Below are 21,423 nucleotides of genomic sequence, written 5' to 3'. Positions count from 1 at the left end.
TAGAAATATATGATAACACTAATTTCATTACTTAAACACACTTCTTGGGCACTCACTGACAATTAACCACAAGAACAGTTTTCTTGGGTGTATACTTTTGCTTTAATCTCAAACACATTTTCTTTTATTCTTCAACATGTTTTTAACATTCCTCTTTAATATAACTGTTAGGTTCTAGAAATATGTCGTGTCATGCGTTTAACATTCCTCTTTAATATAACTGTTAGGTTCTAGAAATATGTCGTGTCATGCGAGCCCGTTTTTTAATAACAATACACCTTGCTTATAACATGAGTGGCACTTGGGGTATCTGGAGGTATTTTTCACGTAGCTTAGAAGCTATCTACATCATGTTGCCTTTATAGTGTTGCCTTGAACCTGCCAACATGGCCACCAGGCTTTGTGGATTATGCTGGGCCTTTGTGAGTCCGCTTTTAGTTTTAGTGATTTCAGGCAGCTCTGATGACGTGAGAACCACATGGGACACATGCAAGTAAGTTGTAAATTCAGCCTTGGCGTAGGAAGCTTTGCATTGCCTACGAGCGTGTTCCGGGGGACCTTTACTACTTCAACGTTTGTTATCGAGTAAGTTGCTGTCTACAAGATTGGGAGACGCAGGGAGCGGGGTGAAAGGATACTTACCCCAATGTTTATTCATTTCTATATTTGATGCTGGCGGAGTTCAATTCCACGGCAACTTTCACTCCTTAGTCTTATAGAATTTTGGTACTTTGTAAGCAGGTGAGACTTTTCGGCCCTTGTATATTGCTCAGTAATGCACTAGCGCCACACGCATATGGATAGCAGTCTCATTACATGGTTTTTTTGTTAGTGGCAGGTTGAAACTTTGGAGCATTCTAAATTACAATTGTGGTCTACTCGACAATCTACTACTGTTAGCACTACTTAAGAGGCAGGTGAGACAATAAGATAGATGGCAAGACAGTTACTTGGTGCTATCAGTAGCACATTATTAAATAGTAATTTTCATTGTATCACAGAAGTACTAAAGGACCTTTTTTAATGAGCGGGAGATGCCTGTATAGCATTGGAGGAGAGCCCGCTATTTGGATGAATAGAGGTAACAGCTATTTTTGGCTTAGTTTAAGTAAGCGAGGCTTGAACACATGGGTGGATCAGCACTCTGAGTTTATGAATAACTTTATTTACGGCACAGTTGGTGTGGTAATACTCTCTTCTTTCTACTTTTTTTCACTTCTTTTTGAGTTGTTTATGGTTTCTTACTTTTTAAAGGCACCACCAGGATGATTTCTACTACTATTGTTTCATTTCTTAGATTTAGGACTTTCCTTCCTGGATAATTATGAGAACTGTTGAATTATGAACTTATTTTATATGACTTGGTACATTTAACAATGTAAATGTTTTGTTGTAGATAGCCCCTGACGAAGGGTGTTCAAGACACCCGAAAAGCATAGGGACTGATTTTCTTCTTTATGATTGCCAAGAAGTTGTACTTCGAGTATCAAAGTTTCACATGATCTCGTACTCCGCTTCAGAATAAATGGAAGCGTCAAGAAGAACCTTGGATGAAGCTACTTTTTTATGTTGACTGTTGCAAGAATGCGAGTAATTGTTTTTTGTTTACATGGAGTACTTTCACAAAATTGTGGTTGAGATGTACTAATTTCATTTAAAACATTTTTTGGGATGACACATTCATTCATGAGTGTCAAAGGTAGTGCTTTCTCCGGGACCGTTGGGCCCTGGTTAGTTTTTCTTTTTAAAGCTCTACACAGACATACCGCCCTCTGGAATGATTCCTGGTGGCCATCGGAACTCGGACCAACCCCCACTCCGAAAGACCACAACTACAACCTCTGCATTATCTTGGACAGTGAACTCTCCATGAAGTGTCAGGTCAACACCGTCTCTTCCGCCTGCTTCCACACTCTCCGCATGCACCGCAACATTTTCAAGTGGCTCCCCATCAGCAAATGGAAAACAGTGATGCAGGCCCTTATCACCAGTTGGCTAGACTATAGTAATGCACTCTATGCAGACACAACCATCAAGAATAGACTCCATAAGATTCAGAACGCAGCAGCCAGACTGATCCTCAACCTGCCCCAGAGGACCCATATCACCCAGCACCTGAAGGACCTCCACCGGCTTCCCATTCAGAAGAGATGCCAATTCAAGCTCCTGACCCATGCCTACAAAGCCCCTCATGACCAAGGACCTGCTTACATGAACCACAACCTGCATTTCCACCAATTCCCCAGGAACCTCTGCTCCGTTCTCCTTGCCTTGACACAAATTTCACACATTCGCCGCTGCCACTCCAGGTGACGCTTCTTCCCCCACCTTCCAAATTACCAAAGTACTGGAATACCCTTCCACTCCACTCTTCTCCTTCGCTGACCAATGTCAGGAAGGGACTCAAGGGTGTTAAGTTGCGCTATATGAGTACCGCTTGATTGATTGATTGATTGATGTTCCTTCTTCCCAAGGTACAGTTCTGCTTCAGCAGAATTTTTGGGTTGAGTTTCAGGAGTCGGCGAGAATCTAGAAATGCATGTATCACTGTCTGCACGTGTGTCACCTCTGAGGTGTATAAAGTCTTGTAAAATTCTGCAAATTCCTGCGGAATGTTGTAAGGTTTTGTCAGGATACCTTGCATGGTCCAAATAGCGGAGATAGACCTGACTGGTTCACTGAATTTCAGTACACGCCGTGCCACTCTACTGACATTGGTTGATTAACATGCATACTGTAGCCTCCTATGAAATCTATAAATTGGATGATTACCTACAACAGTTGGAAAAGTATGGGGTCCATTCCTGACTGGACTGTTGCTCTCTTTGTTTTTTTGGGGGGGATGTATCTACTGTGATATGATATAGTGATTGTTTCGTGTAGTGTTTTCCATCATCTTCCTGCTCGCACAGGATAATTGTACATAGTTAGCCTAGTGCTTCCCATGTCAGGGAAACCGTTGCACCTAGAATAGCTATACACAAGTGTCACTAGTGCTTGTATCTACACCAGCTGTTATTAGGAAGGCTCCCCTTTCCCCATGGCCCCTTTCCACCCTCTCACTCCTATATTACTCTAATTTTCAACCTGCTTTTTTGATAGTTGGTTATGTGTACCTTTTGATGATGTGTTCACAGTATTAGCTGTGTGTACCAGAATGTCTTTAAATCTTAATAAAGAATTGGTGCTCTACTCAAATTTATGACACAGGCGGGTCACAGAGGTTCAGAACTGAAGCACTGAGGTAATTAACTCTTAAATAAAAGTCGTTCTCAACTCAATATTGGAGCATGAGAATAAAATGATGTTTTTGAATGCTTTTAATTGAGAAAAAATACAAATGAATAGTTACTTTAATGATTAAGTTAACACTTCTCCCTTTACAAAGTGTTGCTTTTACATGCATCTTGCTCCCAGTGGCTGTTAGACACAGTGCCATATTTATAACTGAAAAATAAAGTCATTTTCTTTTAAATTGAAGACATTTAAAGTGAAGAAAAATGTTTCTTTAAAACATAGTCTTAATGTTTTTCACTACTTTAAATTAACCCAATTAAGTCTTAATGTTTTATGAAGCATATTTATTCACTTTAAATTCTTCACATTTGAACAAATGACTGTATTTTCTTATCCTAAATGTGGCACCATATCTACAGGCCACTGGGAGTAAAATGTGTGCTGTTTGTAAAGACACTCTGACATGCAAGAACATTAAAAAGATGAGTTTTATGTAATGTATATAAACATAAAGTGAACTCCTCAGTTAACCCTCCAACAGTCTGACGTCCCTAAGCCTGCTGACTCCGCCGCACGGCGTAATGCGTCAGTCGGACCGCGGGAGCAGATATCTGTCTGACCGCAACTGACAGCGATTTGGTTGTGGTCTGCCCGACATGACAATAAGGGCCCAAGTTTCAAATCCTTATATGTGGCTGCCGGCTTATACTACCTACAAATAATGGAGTGGGCGCCCAGTGTTATAAAATATACATGTTTCTCTGTGTATGACTTTTGTTGTCTGACGTCATTTCAATTGGCCTGATGATGGAATATCCTGTCTGCATCTAGATTGCCTTTCTGTGAAACGTGATTACTTATCTGAGTACAATAAAACATCAACACACTTCGGGGCATATTATCAAGGGGGTTTATCTCCGCTTTTTTGGCTTTAAGAGCCAAGAAAGTGGAGATAAAATTATCTCCCTATTACCTAGCTGTCGCTAACGTCAGTTAGCGACAGCTAGTAGGAGATAGCGACCATCTTGGGCCCCACTTTGCATGTCAGTGATATTTATCACTAATGACATGCAAAGTGGGCGTGCCAAGATGTTAGCGACTGGAAACAGTCGCTAATATCGCTATCTCCAAAAGCTAACACCTGCCCTGAGCAGTTCTTAGCCATGTTATCCAATGGGAGGTGGATAACATGGCTAAGAGCATTAGCTCGGTAATGCATGAATATCGCTGACTTTTCAGCAAATTCATGCATTGCGGTCGTTTTTTATCGCATTTGCCATAAACCTTGGTAATACCAAGGTTTATCTGCGATAAAATTCGCCGCAGCTCAGCGGTAAACTTTTGTCTCTAACCAAGCAATAGCGATAATTATCGCTATTGCTTGGTAATATGCCCCTTAAACCTTTGTCGACCTTGAAACCTCTGTGCAAGTTTATCCCAGAGTGATGTAAAGCTGCAGAAACAGAGCCTTGTAGCATCGGTCATCAGCATTGTTACCCTTCATTCCCTTCCCCCTCTGGTGTGATGAGAGGTCCACCACACCCGTCAAAAACAACCAAGGAACTGACACTGCGTAAACATCTTGGAAAATCCCTGAACAGCAAATTGTTTCTCTAGAATAAAGTTCTTGTAATGCTACAGGTGACTCTTCTGGGGGTGTTGCACCCTTTTATTATGTACAAGCACATTGTCTCAGATGCTTCTACAGAATATGTGGAAAGAGGAATTTGAGGTTTATCATTTATTGTAAGTGGAGGCGTAGTAAGAAGGTAACTAGGCAGCACCCAGTCTGGGTAGGTGCGCCAGAGGAAGTGATGTCACCTAGAGGTTGTGGGGTATTGAATCTGTCTGCAAACGGAGACCATGAAGGAGGGCTGAGACAACTGTGTGTCATTTATAAATATCACGTCGACAAGCAGGAATCCACAATGGCCTTCCTCTTCAGAGACCAGCTTTAAATTGTAAACAGTGATTGCGTATAATCCTTCTCACCTCATTTAACTTGTCACAATAAAGCACACAAGGATAAAAAAACTGATTTGGAGTCAGGTATTGAAATTGCGTCAGAAGACACCTTATTTATTTGCAAAAAACCAACCACATTCAACAGTTGTACCTGTCCTGGACACACATTTTCTACTAATGATCCTCTGGAGAGACAAAAAATTTTCAGACGTCCCTTGCTAGCCGTCATGTGCAGTTTCCAGCAATAGCATATGCTTTGTATATAATCCTTTTGCAATTGATCACTTACATATATAGCTTGTGATTTAAAACACGATGAAATAAAACAAATCATTTAATACCTGAGGCCTGCTGTCTAAATCCGCCGCCAGGTGGCAGTACCGCAGCAGCTTACAAAACATCGATAGTAGCATTGGTGCATGTCTGAATGGTATTCTTTATACCAGGATCAGAGTGGGACATTTCAAAAGACACAGGGACAAGCAGTAAACTGTGCAGAGAGAGTGGCCAGGTGAGCACTGCAGAAGAAAGGACCCATTTCACACAGCCCTAAGTGCTCATGTTCTGTGTTTAGCTCAGAGACCATTGCATCAACCAATTAAAACTGCCCTTTTTTGTATGAAGCTTATGTTCAGGACTAAATGTTTTGACAAGGAAGTTGGCGCCATAGCCTGGATTGTTGATTCTACTACTGGGTAGCTTTAAAGTTTTAAAACCTGGCTGTTTGTCTGACTTTTGGCCTTCTAACTACTTCTATATTCCTTGTTTGTCTCTCACTCATTTAGCTCCTGTTAGTCAGCGCCATGAAACCCTCGGGTGTGCGAGCGCTATATAAAAGTTTGATAAGGTAAGATAAGATAAAGTAGTTATAATCTCACAACTGTGTAACAACACGACATTTTAGCAATATATTTTTCCCTCCTGGGTGCCGATTTATTGTATTTAAATTAGGAATCCCACAAATGACTAAGGATGGTAAATTACTGAGTAAGGGGCCAATATGTAAGCATTCCTTAATTTAGCCCTGCTGCACACTACCAGCATAAAGATGTGTCCGCTATTAGTATAAATACTTGTTGACACATGCAGGGAACAGGCTTGAGCTGAAATGTCCCTCTCAAAGACATTTTCATAATAAACCAGTCTCCCACAGGTGGAAATAACACAAAATTGCGTAATGCGGTATTTTGAGAATTTTTTGAATTTTACCACTCCGCCTGCAAAATCTAAATTATGTCCAGGCTTAATTATATGAGAAAACACCCTTTGGAGCAAAGGAGACAATTCACCAGTCATTAATTTTTTTTCAGGCATAAATACCATCTATTTCTGGTTTGAACAATGCTTTAATGGAATTGGACTCAGAAAACAAGCCTTGGTGGGGAGAGGACTGGGAAAATGTTTCCGTAGACCACACACACCAGGTTGTATTGAACATGCTCTGAAAGGCTGATCCGGTTAAGGGATCCACCTCCTTTGATACTATCCTTCCAGGGTATCAAGATGGATTCCGTCGGACCAAGGACAGTGTCCCCGGCATGTGCATCACCTGGCAAGTGGGTACATATAACTGTCTCATGGCTGGTATCTTTCGGAGCATGCACAGGGTGTGGAAGCAGTCAGAGGTGACTGTGCTGATCTTGCGTTTCATGGTGAGTTTGCTGGCCGGGATGATGCTGAGGTTGCAGGCGTGGTCTGTCAGTATGGGTCCTATCAGGATAACTTTTTGGTGCTGTAGATCAGATGGCTGGAGGAAGCCTCACATGGTGGGCATGGGCAGGGAAAATGAGTGATGATAGTACAGCTATTATAAGGAAGGGATGCCCGCCACTTTCATGAGAGGACCTCTGAGGCAGTACCCGCTGGTCAGGAGTTACTCCTGTAATAATTCAGTGGTGGGAATGACAGTTTCACTGACGGAGGAGGCCGCTGTTTGCAGCTTTCCTTCCCTTTTGCCAAATCATAAATAAGGACATTAATTGCAAAGACTATGAAGAACATTGACCCATTGTCCATTGAGTATGGTGGATGGGCTCAAACATTGGATTTACTTGCATCAATTACAGGATGGAGCATGAACAAACATTGCACGATATGCAAAGTTTTTATATCACATGGTAAAGCACAAATAATTAATTATGAATGTATATGTTTTTATCTTGTCTGCAACTCTATATTGGTTTTTAAATTATTCTTGACACTTTAGTAACCTAAATTTCTATATGGAACTAGCTACTGTTTGCTTTCTCTTAAAGGGTATCTTTGCATTTTCTTGTTTGCCAATTTGGTGAATATTAAGAAGAAAAATAAAGAAATAGAACATTTGCAAAAGAGCGGTGAAAGTGCGTAAAGTGCACAAATTCATTCAAAATTCTCAATTTGTTTGTAGGACCAGGTGCTGTGTGTTAGGGTATAGTTTATTTGTTTGTTTTTAGTGAAGACACACAAAGATACCCTACTAAAGTAAAATGTTTGTTCTTTCTACCATCCTACAAATGTGAGGTTTTTGAAGTTTTATAGTTATTGTTCAGGTGTGTGTGTATCTGTGCCGCATGGGATATTTGTTGCTCAGAAATATTTTCAACGTTTTTTTACCAGGACTAGTTTCAGCTGTTTTTGTAGAAGGATTTACATTTCCTTCAAGGTTGTAATAGTCTGCAATTTTTGCGTAGCTTTTGCCTTTCATGATCTAAGTTGATACTTGCAATTTGAATTACAAATAATTCTCCGCTTTTGACAGGCTTGTCATGATCAAAGACGGTTTTTACAACGGTTTTTGTGATTTCTTGATGACTAATTTTGACATAGACTTAGTACCACTAATTAAAAATAATGCATAATTATTCCTTGTCATTAGGGACCAGGAAAAGCTCCTCTCTGCTCTGCAGTTTGGGTATTGGGCAGGAGTGAGAAGCTGTGCATGGGGTTTTTGTTTCTGTCTACCTGGTTACCTGGCACGTATATTTATTGTTTACTTGCTGTAAGTGGCATGCATGTAAGCTTTTCAATAAGCATGTTTGCCTGATAATATTGATTACATTCTTTCAGTTGCACAAACTGGTGGTTGGTAAGCAATGAAGGCTGTTTGTTCTTCACATGTCCTCTTGGCGGATCTGCAGGTTAAAAAAGGAGGTTGCCGTCCATTCGCCAGCGACCATGGTTTTATATCCAAACACTGTCAAGACCTCAGCTGTGTAGGGAACTTTGATGTTGGCCCTCTTGACAACTGCTTTCTGCCGGACAGCCTTTCCAGGTGGAACTTCAAAGTTAAATGACAATTTGTAGTGTGTCTGAAAAGAAGAAGAAGACGATGGGTTCAAAGAGAAAACACAGGTAGTTTGGGATTCTTTGGTAAGATTGGTAGGGGATAAAGTCATTGTCACTACTATTATGATACCACAGAAATCATTTTGTTTTCAGCAAATAAATCATCTTTGCATTGGAAGCACCATTGACCTTCACCCTGTGTTGATAAATTATCTCTGAGATGTATTTTTTGGGCCGTCTGTTCTTTCAAAGTACCAAGTGGACGCTTTAGGGATCTCCTTCATTCTTGACTGGAGATTTTGACTGTTAATATTATGTCTCAAAAATTTGCTATGTATGAATTTAGCAGCAAAGCACTGTTTCTACTTCCATTCAGCTCCTGGATACCACTCTACTGATACATTTATTAACTGATATGCATACCTCGAACCCCGCTTCAAGGATCTCCATAGGAACATGTGTACAAAAGGAGCAAAATAATGTTTTGCACAAATAACTAAAGCTTTGACTCCCTGCTGTTGAGATATCTCTGCTATAAGCATTGCTCCGGGGACACTAATAAAACCCAAATGGTGAAGACCACACCTCGGACAGGATATTACTAATCAGAGGGACCCTACAGGATTTGATACTGGCTTCTTCCCTTTTCAGTCCATGGTGCTTTTGAGACTGATCCTAAAAACTGCAAATGTGTCACCCAACCAATATGCTGTTGATAGCAGTTAGTCACCTCCCCACCTGAAAATTCAGTAGCAACACCCCTTACATCATAATACATAATTGTTGGACCAGGCCCCTTTAGCAGTATTATCCCCAAACCTTTTTGCCTTTTTCCTCCGATTTTTCTGACCTTCCTTTTGTTGGTTTATGACTCTAGGCACTCTACCACTGCTGGTCGATGTTAAGTGCAAGTACTCTCTCCTTTAAAACATGGCATGATTGGTTCACAACTATTTGGCATATTTAATTTACTTGTAAGCCCCTGTTAGAAACGGCGTTTCTGGTTGGCTAGGGTATACATGTAAGCAAGGCAGAACACACCACTCTAATCTGGGTAAGTGAATTACACACCCAAGATAATTCCTGCTTACCCTCCTTGGTAGCTTTGCTGAGCAGTCAGCTTATCCCAGAGGCAATGTGTAAAGCTTTTGAGCAACACACACACAACAGTGACAAACAAATCCACCAAAAAAGAGACTCCACACAGGATTTTATTAAAATATCTCATATATTATATACAACACATACACCACAACCACATACATCATGAATCACTTCGACCGACACCTTCAATACCGCTGAACACATGCACTTCCAGATCCACACCGATCCCAACCACCGCACTCCTAATACAGCAGGGGGGCCCGTACTCTAATGGTGACGGGACTGTCACCACAAGGACGGCGGTCCTATGAACCGCCGTATAAGTTTTATAGCACTTACTCTTTTACTCTGCTCCTACACATAAAACTACATTGGTATGAAGACCAACATTGCTACCATGCTATCCTCAGACATCATAATGACTCTCCCTCCAATCACCCTTCGTTGAGTTGATATGTATATCTTTCAAAGGCAGAACATCCTTCTGAATTCCTGTTTTGTCACCCCGACACACGTAGCAAGATATTGTGCCATTTTTCAAAATTGTGCTCATTTTCAGCTTTTCGTATATTTCTTTAAATGTTATCTCTTTTCCCATTGACATTTATTTCGTGAGAATGTAAAGCTCCTAATTTCTCCACAAAAGTTTTAGAGTTTTTAATGGTCTTTGCTAAGTTCAAAGTGACCTCAAGAGTTACATTAGGGGTAGCTCAAAATCTTTTTGTATCTTTTCTAGCTTGTTCTCATCAAGATCTTGCCCCCTAATGACATTAAAATTCTAGAGTTTCAAATGTGCAGACTGCTGCTAAGGTCCTTAACCACATGGCTTCTAGAGCTATTCCCCTGTTGTGCTGGACAGCAACCAAAACGGGTGTGGTCATGACGAGCTCAGCTTGTCATGAGCACCTGAGAGGTATATGCCATGACGAGCTGAGCTCGTCATGAGCACCGAAGGGGTTAACACCTCTACATAATATTCTATGCTTTCATCTATTTAATTTTTCCACAAAAAAAAACGTATACTGTTCCATCATTGTGTTACTTTTCTTGCCAGCAGCTTGGTGGCACTCTGCGAAAGCTACAAGGACTCCACGTCATGGTTTTCCTGCATTTGATCTCTGCACATTGAACCCGGTAATTTCACAGCCCCTCCAATACTTCCTGTAATACAGGGGACTTCTGAGATATTTTTGAAGGACACACAGCTTGTAGAAAACCAGTGTTGCTATTGAGTCCTTAATTATAAAGTACAGGAAGAAGTAAAATAGGAATTAAATAAACTAAGTTTTGATTGCATTATCCTTGGGCAACCAAATGCAGAAGATTGAAAAGAAAATAGGCGGTTTTACTTCACAGTTTGGAGATCTCCATCAAGGGTTCCTGCACTGAGAAGATTCTCAGGGCCTCATTTATGAAAAGTGACGCATCGCTGCGTAAAAACAGCGATGCGTCACTTTTCACTGCGCCCTCCTTGCGAGACAAATGATGCGTCATATTTACAGTATGACGCATCATGGCGCAAGGAGTTACAGATACGTCAGTATTTCTGACGTATCTGTACGGCGCAAAAGTGACGCATTGCTGGAGTGTGTCACAAAAGTGACGCAACTCCAGCAATGTGTCCTTTCACATGGGGCAAGCCCCATGTGAAAGGGCCTGCGTCAGTCTTACGCCTGCTGTTAGGCAGGCGTAAGAAATTGACGCATCTGTGTCCTAGAAGTGGCGCAGTGAAATCTTATAGATTTCTCTGCGTCACTTCTATGACCCTGTCTTGCGTCAGAACGCCCCCCTGCATACATTATACCTGGCGTAGGTATAATGTAGCGCAGGGGTTTACAAAGTGACGCATATGCCTAGATGCGTCACTTTGTAAATATGGTGCAACAAGGCACATTTTTTACACTGCTGGTGCGTCACAAAAAGTGACGCACCGGCGGTGTAAAAGTGACGCACGGCCTCATAAATGAGGCCCTCAGTGCCCGCTTCAGAAACAGACTTCTGTCCTTACTGACCCCTCTCAACACACATTTATAGGTTGAGAAAACCAGATTGAAGAGATCTAACTTAAGATTTATTGAAATTCCAGAGAAGAAACAGCAGAGCTCATCAGTGCAAAAGTTATTAAGAGACTGATCGGAACCGAAGTTTTAACTGACACTAAAGAAAACTTGATGGTCACAAGGGACCAGGAGTCCCATTTTCAGCTAATTCAAACAATATTTGTTCAAGTCCTCTTGTATTTTGGAGACTGTTGCATAAAAGACAGAAGTATTTGCTACAGCAATAAGACAAAAGGACTTCAAAGTAGAGTAACAATAGCAATAAAAAAATACTAACATGGCTCAATAAAAAAAACTTCAATATGCGTATTGCAAGAAACAGATATTAAGAAATACTCACTTCTAGACCCTTTTTTACTCAGCTAGCTCTTACTTTGATCTCTGTATTACATAGAGAAGTAGCAAATAGGAGCTTATTATGATGTCGGCCGGAGTTGCCTCTTACCGACACCGTGTCGGTCTTGGAGCAACCGACATCTGGTCAGCGGTTGCGACTGCCTAATTTCATTGCAACCGAAAAATGTCCAGTCAGATACTCACATTTCTCTATAGGAGCTTGTGTTATGGCCGTAAACCGGCCATATACAGGCTCCCATTTATCCCATGAAGAAATGGCGATGTGTGTAAAACCTTGCACCCTGTGGCAGGCACCCCATGGCAACTGCCACACAGTCCCTGGATTTATACGGGGGTACCAAAGGTACCCACTCAGCCCCAACCGTAGGTTTCGGAGGCAAGGGGTCCTGCTAGGGGCCCTCAAAGTCACTTTCAGGTAGCCTTTCAGTGTCAGAAAGGCCAGCACGGTAAGGCTGTGGGAAAACTACATTGTAATCTCAACGGTGAAACATCTTCCATAGGGGATTTCGGTGCAGTTCCGACCGGCCGGAAAACTCCGATAGGTGGTCGGAACTGTGTCTCAATGACCAGCCTGTTGATACTCCGTAAACATAATTCGGAGGTCGGACTGCAAACTGACCATGTCGGTCAGAAATCCTCCAACCACTGTCGTAAAGCTTCCGACTAGCGGTCGGAGGCTTACCAACCGACATTGTAATCGGACCCTTAATATGATCTCAGAGGTGACTCATAAAAACAGAATGAGAGGATGTAGTAGAGGTTAATCAGCAAAGGGAGACAAGTATCTCATCCTATGACCCTTTTGAAGATGATGCAAAATCAATTTATCAAATAACTACAGTTTTCATAGAATTTCAAATATTACTAAAAAAATTATTTTTGTTCCAATTCCATAACTTTGTATTCTTGCAAATCAGATATTACCCTCTTAAATAAACAATTTGCTAGAGCCTTTAGCTCTTTTAAAACAGAGGTGCGATTTATAGATTTTGGCGGGCTCTCCACAGCACACTGAAGTATTTTACATTTTTTTTTAGGTGACTTCGTTTGAAAGTCTAAAAACCTACATAAACATTCTAAAAAATGTATACCAAATTGCTTTTTAGATCATACGGCTCTTTCTTTACACATACCTCTAAAGCCAGGACAAAAAGCATCCCTCAGATGGACACTAGACATATCTCTAATCACAAATGCAGTTTTCATTTAAAAAATGAAAGATACATTTTGATAAACAGACAAAGATCAGCTAAAGAAAACATTTGGGAAACATACAAATCCTCAGAGGAGAGGAAGTAGCCATTTCTTCACAGATAAATAAAAAACATAAACCGGATATGTTGGCTTTACAAAATTCTCTTATTCAAGCAGAATACAATCTGAATTTGTGGGATATTATGCAGAATCACCAAAAATAGCAAAATATAAAATCAAACACTGTTTATTAGAAAGATTTTTTTTAAAGTATTCAGACACTAGAGACTCACATCTAAAAAGACAGTGGACATGCAGGTAAATTATTGTTTTTGAGTAATAAAACCTGCTGTGTACCCAACACTAAAACTAACATATCAGACACTAAGGCAGATTCTATCATTACAGACCATCATGGATAGAGTGGGCATACAACATTTCAAATATTTACAGAGAACAAACTATTACCTCTGAGGAAGATATGCACTATTTTTAAGTCAATTAGAAACTCCTTCTCTAACCTACCTTCTGGCTCTTGATTTAGTACCCCCATTTTAACAAGAAGAAATAGTGATTCAAAAACGTCCTTTTGGAAGGTGGAAGGTGGCATTCTGTGCCATTGCTTTATTTAATTAATATCTGTGCCAGATTGTGCCTCACTGCCCCCGATCTCGTCCTGCATTCTGTGCCATTGCTTTATTTAATTATTATCTGTGCCAGTATCGTATCGTCATCTCGTCCTGCATTCTGTGCCATTGCTTTATTTAATTAATATCTGTGCCAGATTGTGCCCCCGATTTCGTCCTGCATTGTTTTGTTTTCGCTGTGGTGCCATTTTGTTGTGCCTTCTAGCCCGATCCCCTCCCCACTCGTCACCCCGCTCCCGCCTCCCAGCTGCTCCTCCCTCCCACTGACAACATAAGGGAAGACCCGTGTGATAAAGAACTGTGACCGACCTGACCTAGTCAGCATCCGGTCGCTCCACCCGCTCCTTGGCTCACTGGTATCGTATCGTCATCTCGTCCTGCATTCTGTGCCATTGCTTTATTTAATTAATATCTGTGCCTCACTGCCCCCGATCTCGTCCTGCATTCTGTGCCATTGCTTTATTTAATTAATATCTGTGCCAGATTGTGTCTCACTGCCCCGATCTCGTCCTGCATTCTGTGCCATTGCTTTATTTAATTAATATCTGTGCCAGATTGTGCCTCACTGCCCCCGATCTCGTCCTGCATTCTGTGCCATTGCTTTATTTAATTCATATCTGTGCCAGATTGTGCCCCCGATTTCGTCCTGCATTGTTTTGTTTTCGCTGTGGTGCCATTTTGTTGTGCCTTCTAGCCCGATTCCCTCCCAGCTGCTCCTCCCTCCCTCCCACTGACGACATAGGGGAACACCGTGTGAGAAAGAACTGAGACCGACCTGACCTAGTCAGCATCCGTTCGCTCCACCCGCTCCTTGGCTCACTGGTATCGTATCATCATCTCGTCCTGCATTCTGTGCCATTGCTTTATTTAATTAATATCTGTGCCAGATTGTGCCTCACTGCCCCCGATCTCGTCCTGCATTCTGTGCCATTGCTTTATTTAATTAATATCTGTGCCAGATTGTGCCTCACTGCCACCGATCTTGTCCTGCATTCTGTGCCTTTGCTTTATTTAATTAATATCTGTGCCAGTATCGTATCGTCATCTCGTCCTGCATTCTGTGCCACTGCTTTATTTAATTAATATCTGTGCCATATTGTGCCTCACTGCCCCGATCTCGTCCTGCATTCTGTGCCATTGCTTTATTTAATTAATATCTGTGCCAGATTGTGCCCCCGATTTCGTCCTGCATTGTTTTGTTTTCGCTGTGGTGCCATTTTGTTGTGCCTTCTAGCTCGATCCCCTCCCCACTCGCCACCCCGCTCCCGCCTCCCAGCTGCTCCTCCCTCCCACTGACAACATAAGGGAAGACCCATGTGAGAAAGAACTGTGACCGACCTGACCTAGTCAGCATCCGGACGCTCCACCCGCTCCTTGGCTCACTGGTATCGTATCGTCATCTCGTCCTGCATTCTGTGCCATTGCTTTATTAAATTATTATCTGTGCCAGATTGTGCCTCACTGCCCCTGATCTCGTCCTGCATTCTGTGCCATTGCTTTATTTAATTAATATCTGTGCCAGATTGTGCCTCACTGCCCCCAATCTCGTCCTGCATTCTGTGCCATTGCTTTATTTAATTAATATCTGTGCCAGTATCGTATCGTCATCTCGTCCTGCATTCTGTGCCATTGCTTTATTTAATTAATATCTGTGCCAGATTGTGCCTCACTGCCCCCGATCTCGTCCTGCATTCTGTGCCATTGCTTTATTTAATTCATATCTGTGCCAGATTGTGCCTCACTGCCCCCGATCTCGTCCTGCATTCTGTGCCATTGCTTTATTTAATTAATATCTGTGCCAGATTGTGCCTCACTGCCCCCGATCTCGTCCTGCATTCTGTGCCTTTGCTTTATTTAATTAATCTGTGCCAGTATCGTATCGTCATCTCATCCTGCATTCTGTGCCACTGCTTTATTTAATTAATATCTGTGCCAGATTGTGCCTCACTGCCCCCGATCTCGTCCTGCATTCTGTGCCATTGCTTTATTTAATTAATATCTGTGCCATATTGTGCCTCACTGCCCCCGATCTCGTCCTGCATTCTGTGCCATTGCTTTATTTAATTAATATCTGTGCCAGATTGTGCCCCCGATTTCGTCCTGCATTGTTTTGTTTTCGCTGTGGTGCCATTTTGTTGTGCCTTCTAGCTCGATCCCCTCCCCACTCGCCACCCCGCTCCCGCCTCCCAGCTGCTCCTCACTCCCACTGACAACATAAGGGAAGACCCATGTGAGAAAGAACTGTGACCGACCTGACCTAGTCAGCATCCGGACGCTCCACCCGCTCCTTGGCTCACTGGTATCGTATCGTCATCTCGTCCTGCATTCTGTGCCATTGCTTTATTAAATTATTATCTGTGCCAGATTGTGCCTCACTGCCCCCGATCTCGTCCTGCATTCTGTGCCATTGCTTTATTTAATTCATATCTGTGCCAGATTGTGCCTCACTGCCCCGATCTCGTCCTGCATTCTGTGCCATTGCTTTATTTAATTAATATCTGTGCCAGATTGTGCCTCACTGCCCCCGATCTCGTCCTGCATTCTGTGCCATTGCTTTATTTGATTAATATCTGTGCCAGATTGTGCCTCACTGCCCCCGATCTCATCCTGCATTCTGTGCCATTGCTTTAATTAATTAATATCTGTGCCAGATTGTGCCTCACTGCCCCCGATCTCGTCCTGCATTCTGTGCCATTGCTTTACTTAATTAATATCTGTGCCAGTATCGTATCGTCATCTCGTCCAGCATTCTGTGCCATTGCTTTATTTAATTAATATCTGTGCCAGATTGTGCCTCACTGCCCCCATCTCGTCCTGTATTCTGTGCCATTGCTTTATTTAATTAATATCTGTGCCAGATTGTGCCCCCGATTTCGTCCTGCATTGTTTTGTTTTCGCTGTGGTGCCATTTTGTTGTGCCTTCTAGCTCGATCCCCTACTCACTCGCCACCCCGCTCCCGCCTCCCAGCTGCTCCTCACTCCCACTGACAACATAAGGGAAGACCCATGTGAGAAAGAACTGTGACCGACCTGACCTAGTCAGCATCCGGACGCTCCACCCGCTCCTTGGCTCACTGGTATCGTATCGTCATCTCGTCCTGCATTCTGTGCCATTGCTTTATTAAATTATTATCTGTGCCAGATTGTGCCTCACTGCCCCCGATCTCGTCCTGCATTCTGTGCCATTGCTTTATTTAATTCATATCTGTGCCAGATTGTGCCTCACTGCCCCGATCTCGTCCTGCATTCTGTGCCATTGCTTTATTTAATTAATATCTGTGCCAGATTGTGCCTCACTGCCCCCGATCTCGTCCTGCATTCTGTGCCATTGCTTTATTTGATTAATATCTGTGCCAGATTGTGCCTCACTGCCCCCGATCTCATCCTGCATTCTGTGCCATTGCTTTAATTAATTAATATCTGTGCCAGATTGTGCCTCACTGCCCCCGATCTCGTCCTGCATTCTGTGCCATTGCTTTACTTAATTAATATCTGTGCCAGTATCGTATCGTCATCTCGTCCAGCATTCTGTGCCATTGCTTTATTTAATTAATATCTGTGCCAGATTGTGCCTCACTGCCCCCATCTCGTCCTGTATTCTGTGCCATTGCTTTATTTAATTAATATCTGTGCCAGATTGTGCCCCCGATTTCGTCCTGCATTGTTTTGTTTTCGCTGTGGTGCCATTTTGTTGTGCCTTCTAGCCGATCCCCTACTCACTCGCCACCCCACTCCCGCCTCCCAGCTGCTCCTCCCTCGCTCCGCCCCCCTCCACTCTCCACTTATGACATAGTGGCAAACGCGCAGCGTTCACGCGTAGCTTCCGCACTATGGGTGCCGAAGGCGCGCCAAAGGTAAGCCCGTCCGCGCCTGGACCGTGCCCAGCGCCAGACCCCCTGGCCCCCGCAGCTGCCATCCCACCAGCCGAACGTACGACGACGCCACCCACACTGCACTCAACACCGGCAGACTCCCCGACTGCTACCGAGCTGCCCCAGGACACACCCATGGACCCTTCTCCTGCCAATCCTGCAAGTTCTGCTGCATCAGGACCCACACTACAACCACAAACGCCAAACAGAGCTCCAACAACAACCACCTAAAATGCATCCTGCTCAACACCCGCTCAGTCCACAGACACGCCATTGAACTATGGAACCTACTCGACACCACAACTCCGGACGTCGCCTTTCTCACGGAAACCTGGATGAATGCCTCATCAGCACCCGACATCGCCATAGCCATCCCGGACGGATACAAGATCATCCAAAGTGATCGCATCAACAATACAGGAATAGGCATCGCGATCGTCCACAAGAACACCATCCGCATCTCGACCAGCTCCGACGACACCCTCACAGCCACCGAACACCTCCACTTCCAGATACACACCGACCCCAGGACCACACTCAGAGGCACCATCATCTACAGACCCCCAGGACCCCGCACACAATTCAGCGAAGACATCGCTGACTTCATCAGCCCACACGCCCTCCCCTCCGAGGACTACATTCTCCTAGGGGACCTCAACTTTCACCTGGAAATTAATAACGACAACAACACCACCACCCTACTGGACAACCTCGCCAATCTCGGACTCAAACAACTGGTGAACACCCCCACCCACTACGCCGGACACACGCTCGACCCAATCTTCTCCTCCAGCAAACACATCTCCTTTAATCACACCACGGGACTCCACTGGACAGATCACAGCTGGGTCCACTTCAGCTTCAGAAAGACCACGACTCACCACCACCCGCAACTGGTTCCCCGCAGAAGCTGGAACAAAATTACCATCGACCAGCTCACCACATCACTGAACCAAAACCCTCCCGCCAGATCTACGGACCCAAATCAAGCAGCCATCAATCTCACACAATGGATCACCCACTGCGCTGACGAACTAGCACCCCAGAAAAACCGTCCTAACAAGCCAGGAAGCAAAAAAGTCTCCTGGTTCAACGACGATCTCAAGAACTCCAAAAAGAACTGCCGCACCCTCGAGAAAGCCTGGAGAAAATACCCAACCACAGACAACATGACCGCCCTCAAGAACGCCACCCGCAAACACCACCAGCTGATCCGCACCACTAAGAAGTCAGCATTTAAAGATCGACTAGACAACAACGCCCACAACAGCAAAGAACTCTTCAGCATCGTCAATGAGCTCAACAATCCCAGCGCCGGCAACAACGACATCACTCCCTCTCAAGACCTCTGTGACTCACTTGCCTCGTTCTTCCACAGCAAGATCGCAGACATACATAACAGCTTCGGCGACCAGTCCTCTCCCCCCACCACTGAACCGAAGGCCCCTACCACCACCCTCCGCACTTGGACCCCAATCAGCACCGAAGACACCATCCGCATAATGAACTCCATCCACTCCGGATCTCCAACCGACCCATGCCCCCACCACATTTTCAACAAGGCCGACTCCGTCATCGCACCCCAACTCCGGGACATCATCAACTGCTCCTACAACACCACTACCTTCCCGAAAAGCTGGAAGCATGCCGAACTCAGCGCCCTCCTAAAGAAACCTTCAGCAGACCCCACCGAACTTAAGAACTACCGCCCCATCTCTCTCCTCCTGTTCCCCGCCAAAGTCATAGAGAAGACCGTCAACAGCCAGCTCGCCGCCTTACTTGAGTCTAATGGCTCCCTTCACCCCTCAGTCTGGCTTCCGAGCCAACCATAGCACCGAGACCGCCCTCATCGCAGCCACAGACAACATCCGGACACTGCTCGACAACGGGGAAACAGCGGCCCTCATCCTCCTGGATCTTTCCGCAGCGTTCGACACGGTATGCCACCACACCCTAGTACAACGCCTCAGGAACGTCGGGCTACAAGATAAGGCATTGGACTGGATCATCTTGTTTCTTGCCGGAAGAACGCAGAGATTCCACCTCCCTCCTTTCAGATCAGAGGCCACCGAAGTCATCTGCGGCGTACCACAAGGATCATCACTCAGCCCCACCCTCTTCAACGTCTACATGAGCCCCCTCGCATCCATCGCACACCAACACAACCTAAACATCATCTCCTACGCTGACGACACTCAACTGATCCTCTCCCTCACCAAAGACCCAACCACCGCCAAAACAAACCTACATGAAGGGATGAAAGACGTAGCCGAATGAATGAAGAACAGCAGCCTAAAACGGAATTCTGACAAGACGGAAGTCCTCATCCTAGAATCATCCCCCTCTGCCTGGGACGACTCATGGTGGCATCGCACCCAAACCAACGGACCATGCTCGCAACTTGGGATTCATCCTAGACTCCTCCCTCTCGATGGCCAAACAAGTCAACTCCGTCTCATCATCAAGCTTCAACATCCTACGTATGCTCCGAAAGATCTTCCGATGGACCCCCACCGAAACAAGGAAGATGGTCACCCAAGCACTTGTCACCAGCTGACTAGACTACGGAAACACCCTCTACACCGGAACCACAGCCAAATTGCAGAAAAAACTTCAACGCATTCAGAACGCCTCCGCCCGACTCATCCTCGACATACCTCGACACAACCACATATCCGGAAACCTGCAGTGGCTCCCTGTCAGCAAGAGAATCACATTCCGTCTCCTCACTCACGCACACAAGGCCCTCCACAACCTAGGACCCAGATACCTCAACAATCGCCTATCCTTTTACACCCCCACCCACCAACTATGCTTGTCCAACCAAGCCCTCGCCGTGATTCCTCGCATCCCAAAAGCCACCATGGGAGGAAGATCCTTCTCATACCTGGCGGCCAAGACCTGGAACTCCCTCCCCTCTCACCTCCGTCTTACCCAGAACCACCTCTCCTTCAGGAAGCAACTCAAGACCTGGCTGTTCGATCAGTAGCGAACCCCTCTCCCTTAAGCGCCTTGAGACCCTCTGGGTGATTAGCGCGCTATACAAATTTCTGACTTGACTTGACTTGACTATTAGGGGTAAGTATTCACCTACCTCTAGCAATGAGGCCCCCAACACAACAGTCTAGGTCTCAATAAAGTATTCCCTTGGTCAACCCTTAGCAGCTGTCAGGCTTAACTTATCCGACAGGGAGGGAAGGACACTAGCGCAGCAAGTATGAGACCAGAGAAATACAGCAGGGGTACCCTCTAGGGTGGTACTCTGGACATCAACGGTGCCCCACCTGGGACTCTGCCTTTCATGCCCATCCTTCCTGAGGGCACCCTCATTCAAAAAGAATGGAGAGGTCGAGCTAGGTGCCCAGAAACCCAAGAAGACCCAGAGGGGGAAGAGGACATTAGGCCCCACCATACCCTCCCTAACACTTGCTGCAGAACTGTGCTGATCATACAGATATCGGCGAGGATTCAAAAGGGAGCAAGACCAGGGTTGGCTTGAAGATCCTCAGAGCTGGATACCACAGAAGGAAGTGACCAGCAGGCCCACGAAGAATCAAAGTGGAGCAGGGGAGGGCCTGGGCTGGAGTGGTCGGAGGCCAGTGAGGGCCATCCTGTGTGAAGCCTTACCCCTCCCTGGCCCAACTTTGCTTTTCTCCACGGAGGTGATGGAAAAGTAGATAGTGGACAAGTGGGTAAGGACAGGCAATTCAGCCACCTCCC

At 44.6% G+C, this 21,423-nt stretch overlaps 1 protein-coding gene and 1 long non-coding RNA gene across 3 annotated transcripts in view; one reads left to right on the top strand and one right to left on the bottom strand.

The window, feature by feature from the left end:
- Nucleotides 1-5,289: 5,289 nt before the first annotated feature.
- Nucleotides 5,290-21,423, bottom strand: part of LOC144817783 (uncharacterized) — a 109,034-nt gene continuing 92,900 nt past the window's right edge. Inside the window, exon 5 of one of the 2 annotated variants that reach the window (XM_078674597.1) lies at nucleotides 5,290-8,492. In XM_078674597.1, coding sequence (XP_078530723.1) covers nucleotides 8,295-8,492 — 198 coding nt within the window. In that variant the 3' untranslated portion in view covers nucleotides 5,290-8,294. The remainder of the gene's footprint in view (nucleotides 8,493-21,423) is intronic. The other variant, XM_078674598.1, reaches the window with a different exon arrangement.
- The window catches only part of LOC144817784 (uncharacterized), a 417,790-nt gene continuing 404,789 nt past the window's right edge, over nucleotides 8,423-21,423 (top strand). The window contains exon 1 of the long non-coding RNA XR_013606979.1: nucleotides 8,423-8,535. This is a non-coding gene — a long non-coding RNA (uncharacterized LOC144817784). The remainder of the gene's footprint in view (nucleotides 8,536-21,423) is intronic.

This window comes from Lissotriton helveticus, chromosome 2_1, assembly GCF_964261635.1.
Source record: "Lissotriton helveticus chromosome 2_1, aLisHel1.1, whole genome shotgun sequence".
Lineage (NCBI taxonomy): Eukaryota > Metazoa > Chordata > Amphibia > Caudata > Salamandridae > Lissotriton > Lissotriton helveticus.
This window is presented reverse-complemented; position numbering and strand designations above follow the sequence as displayed.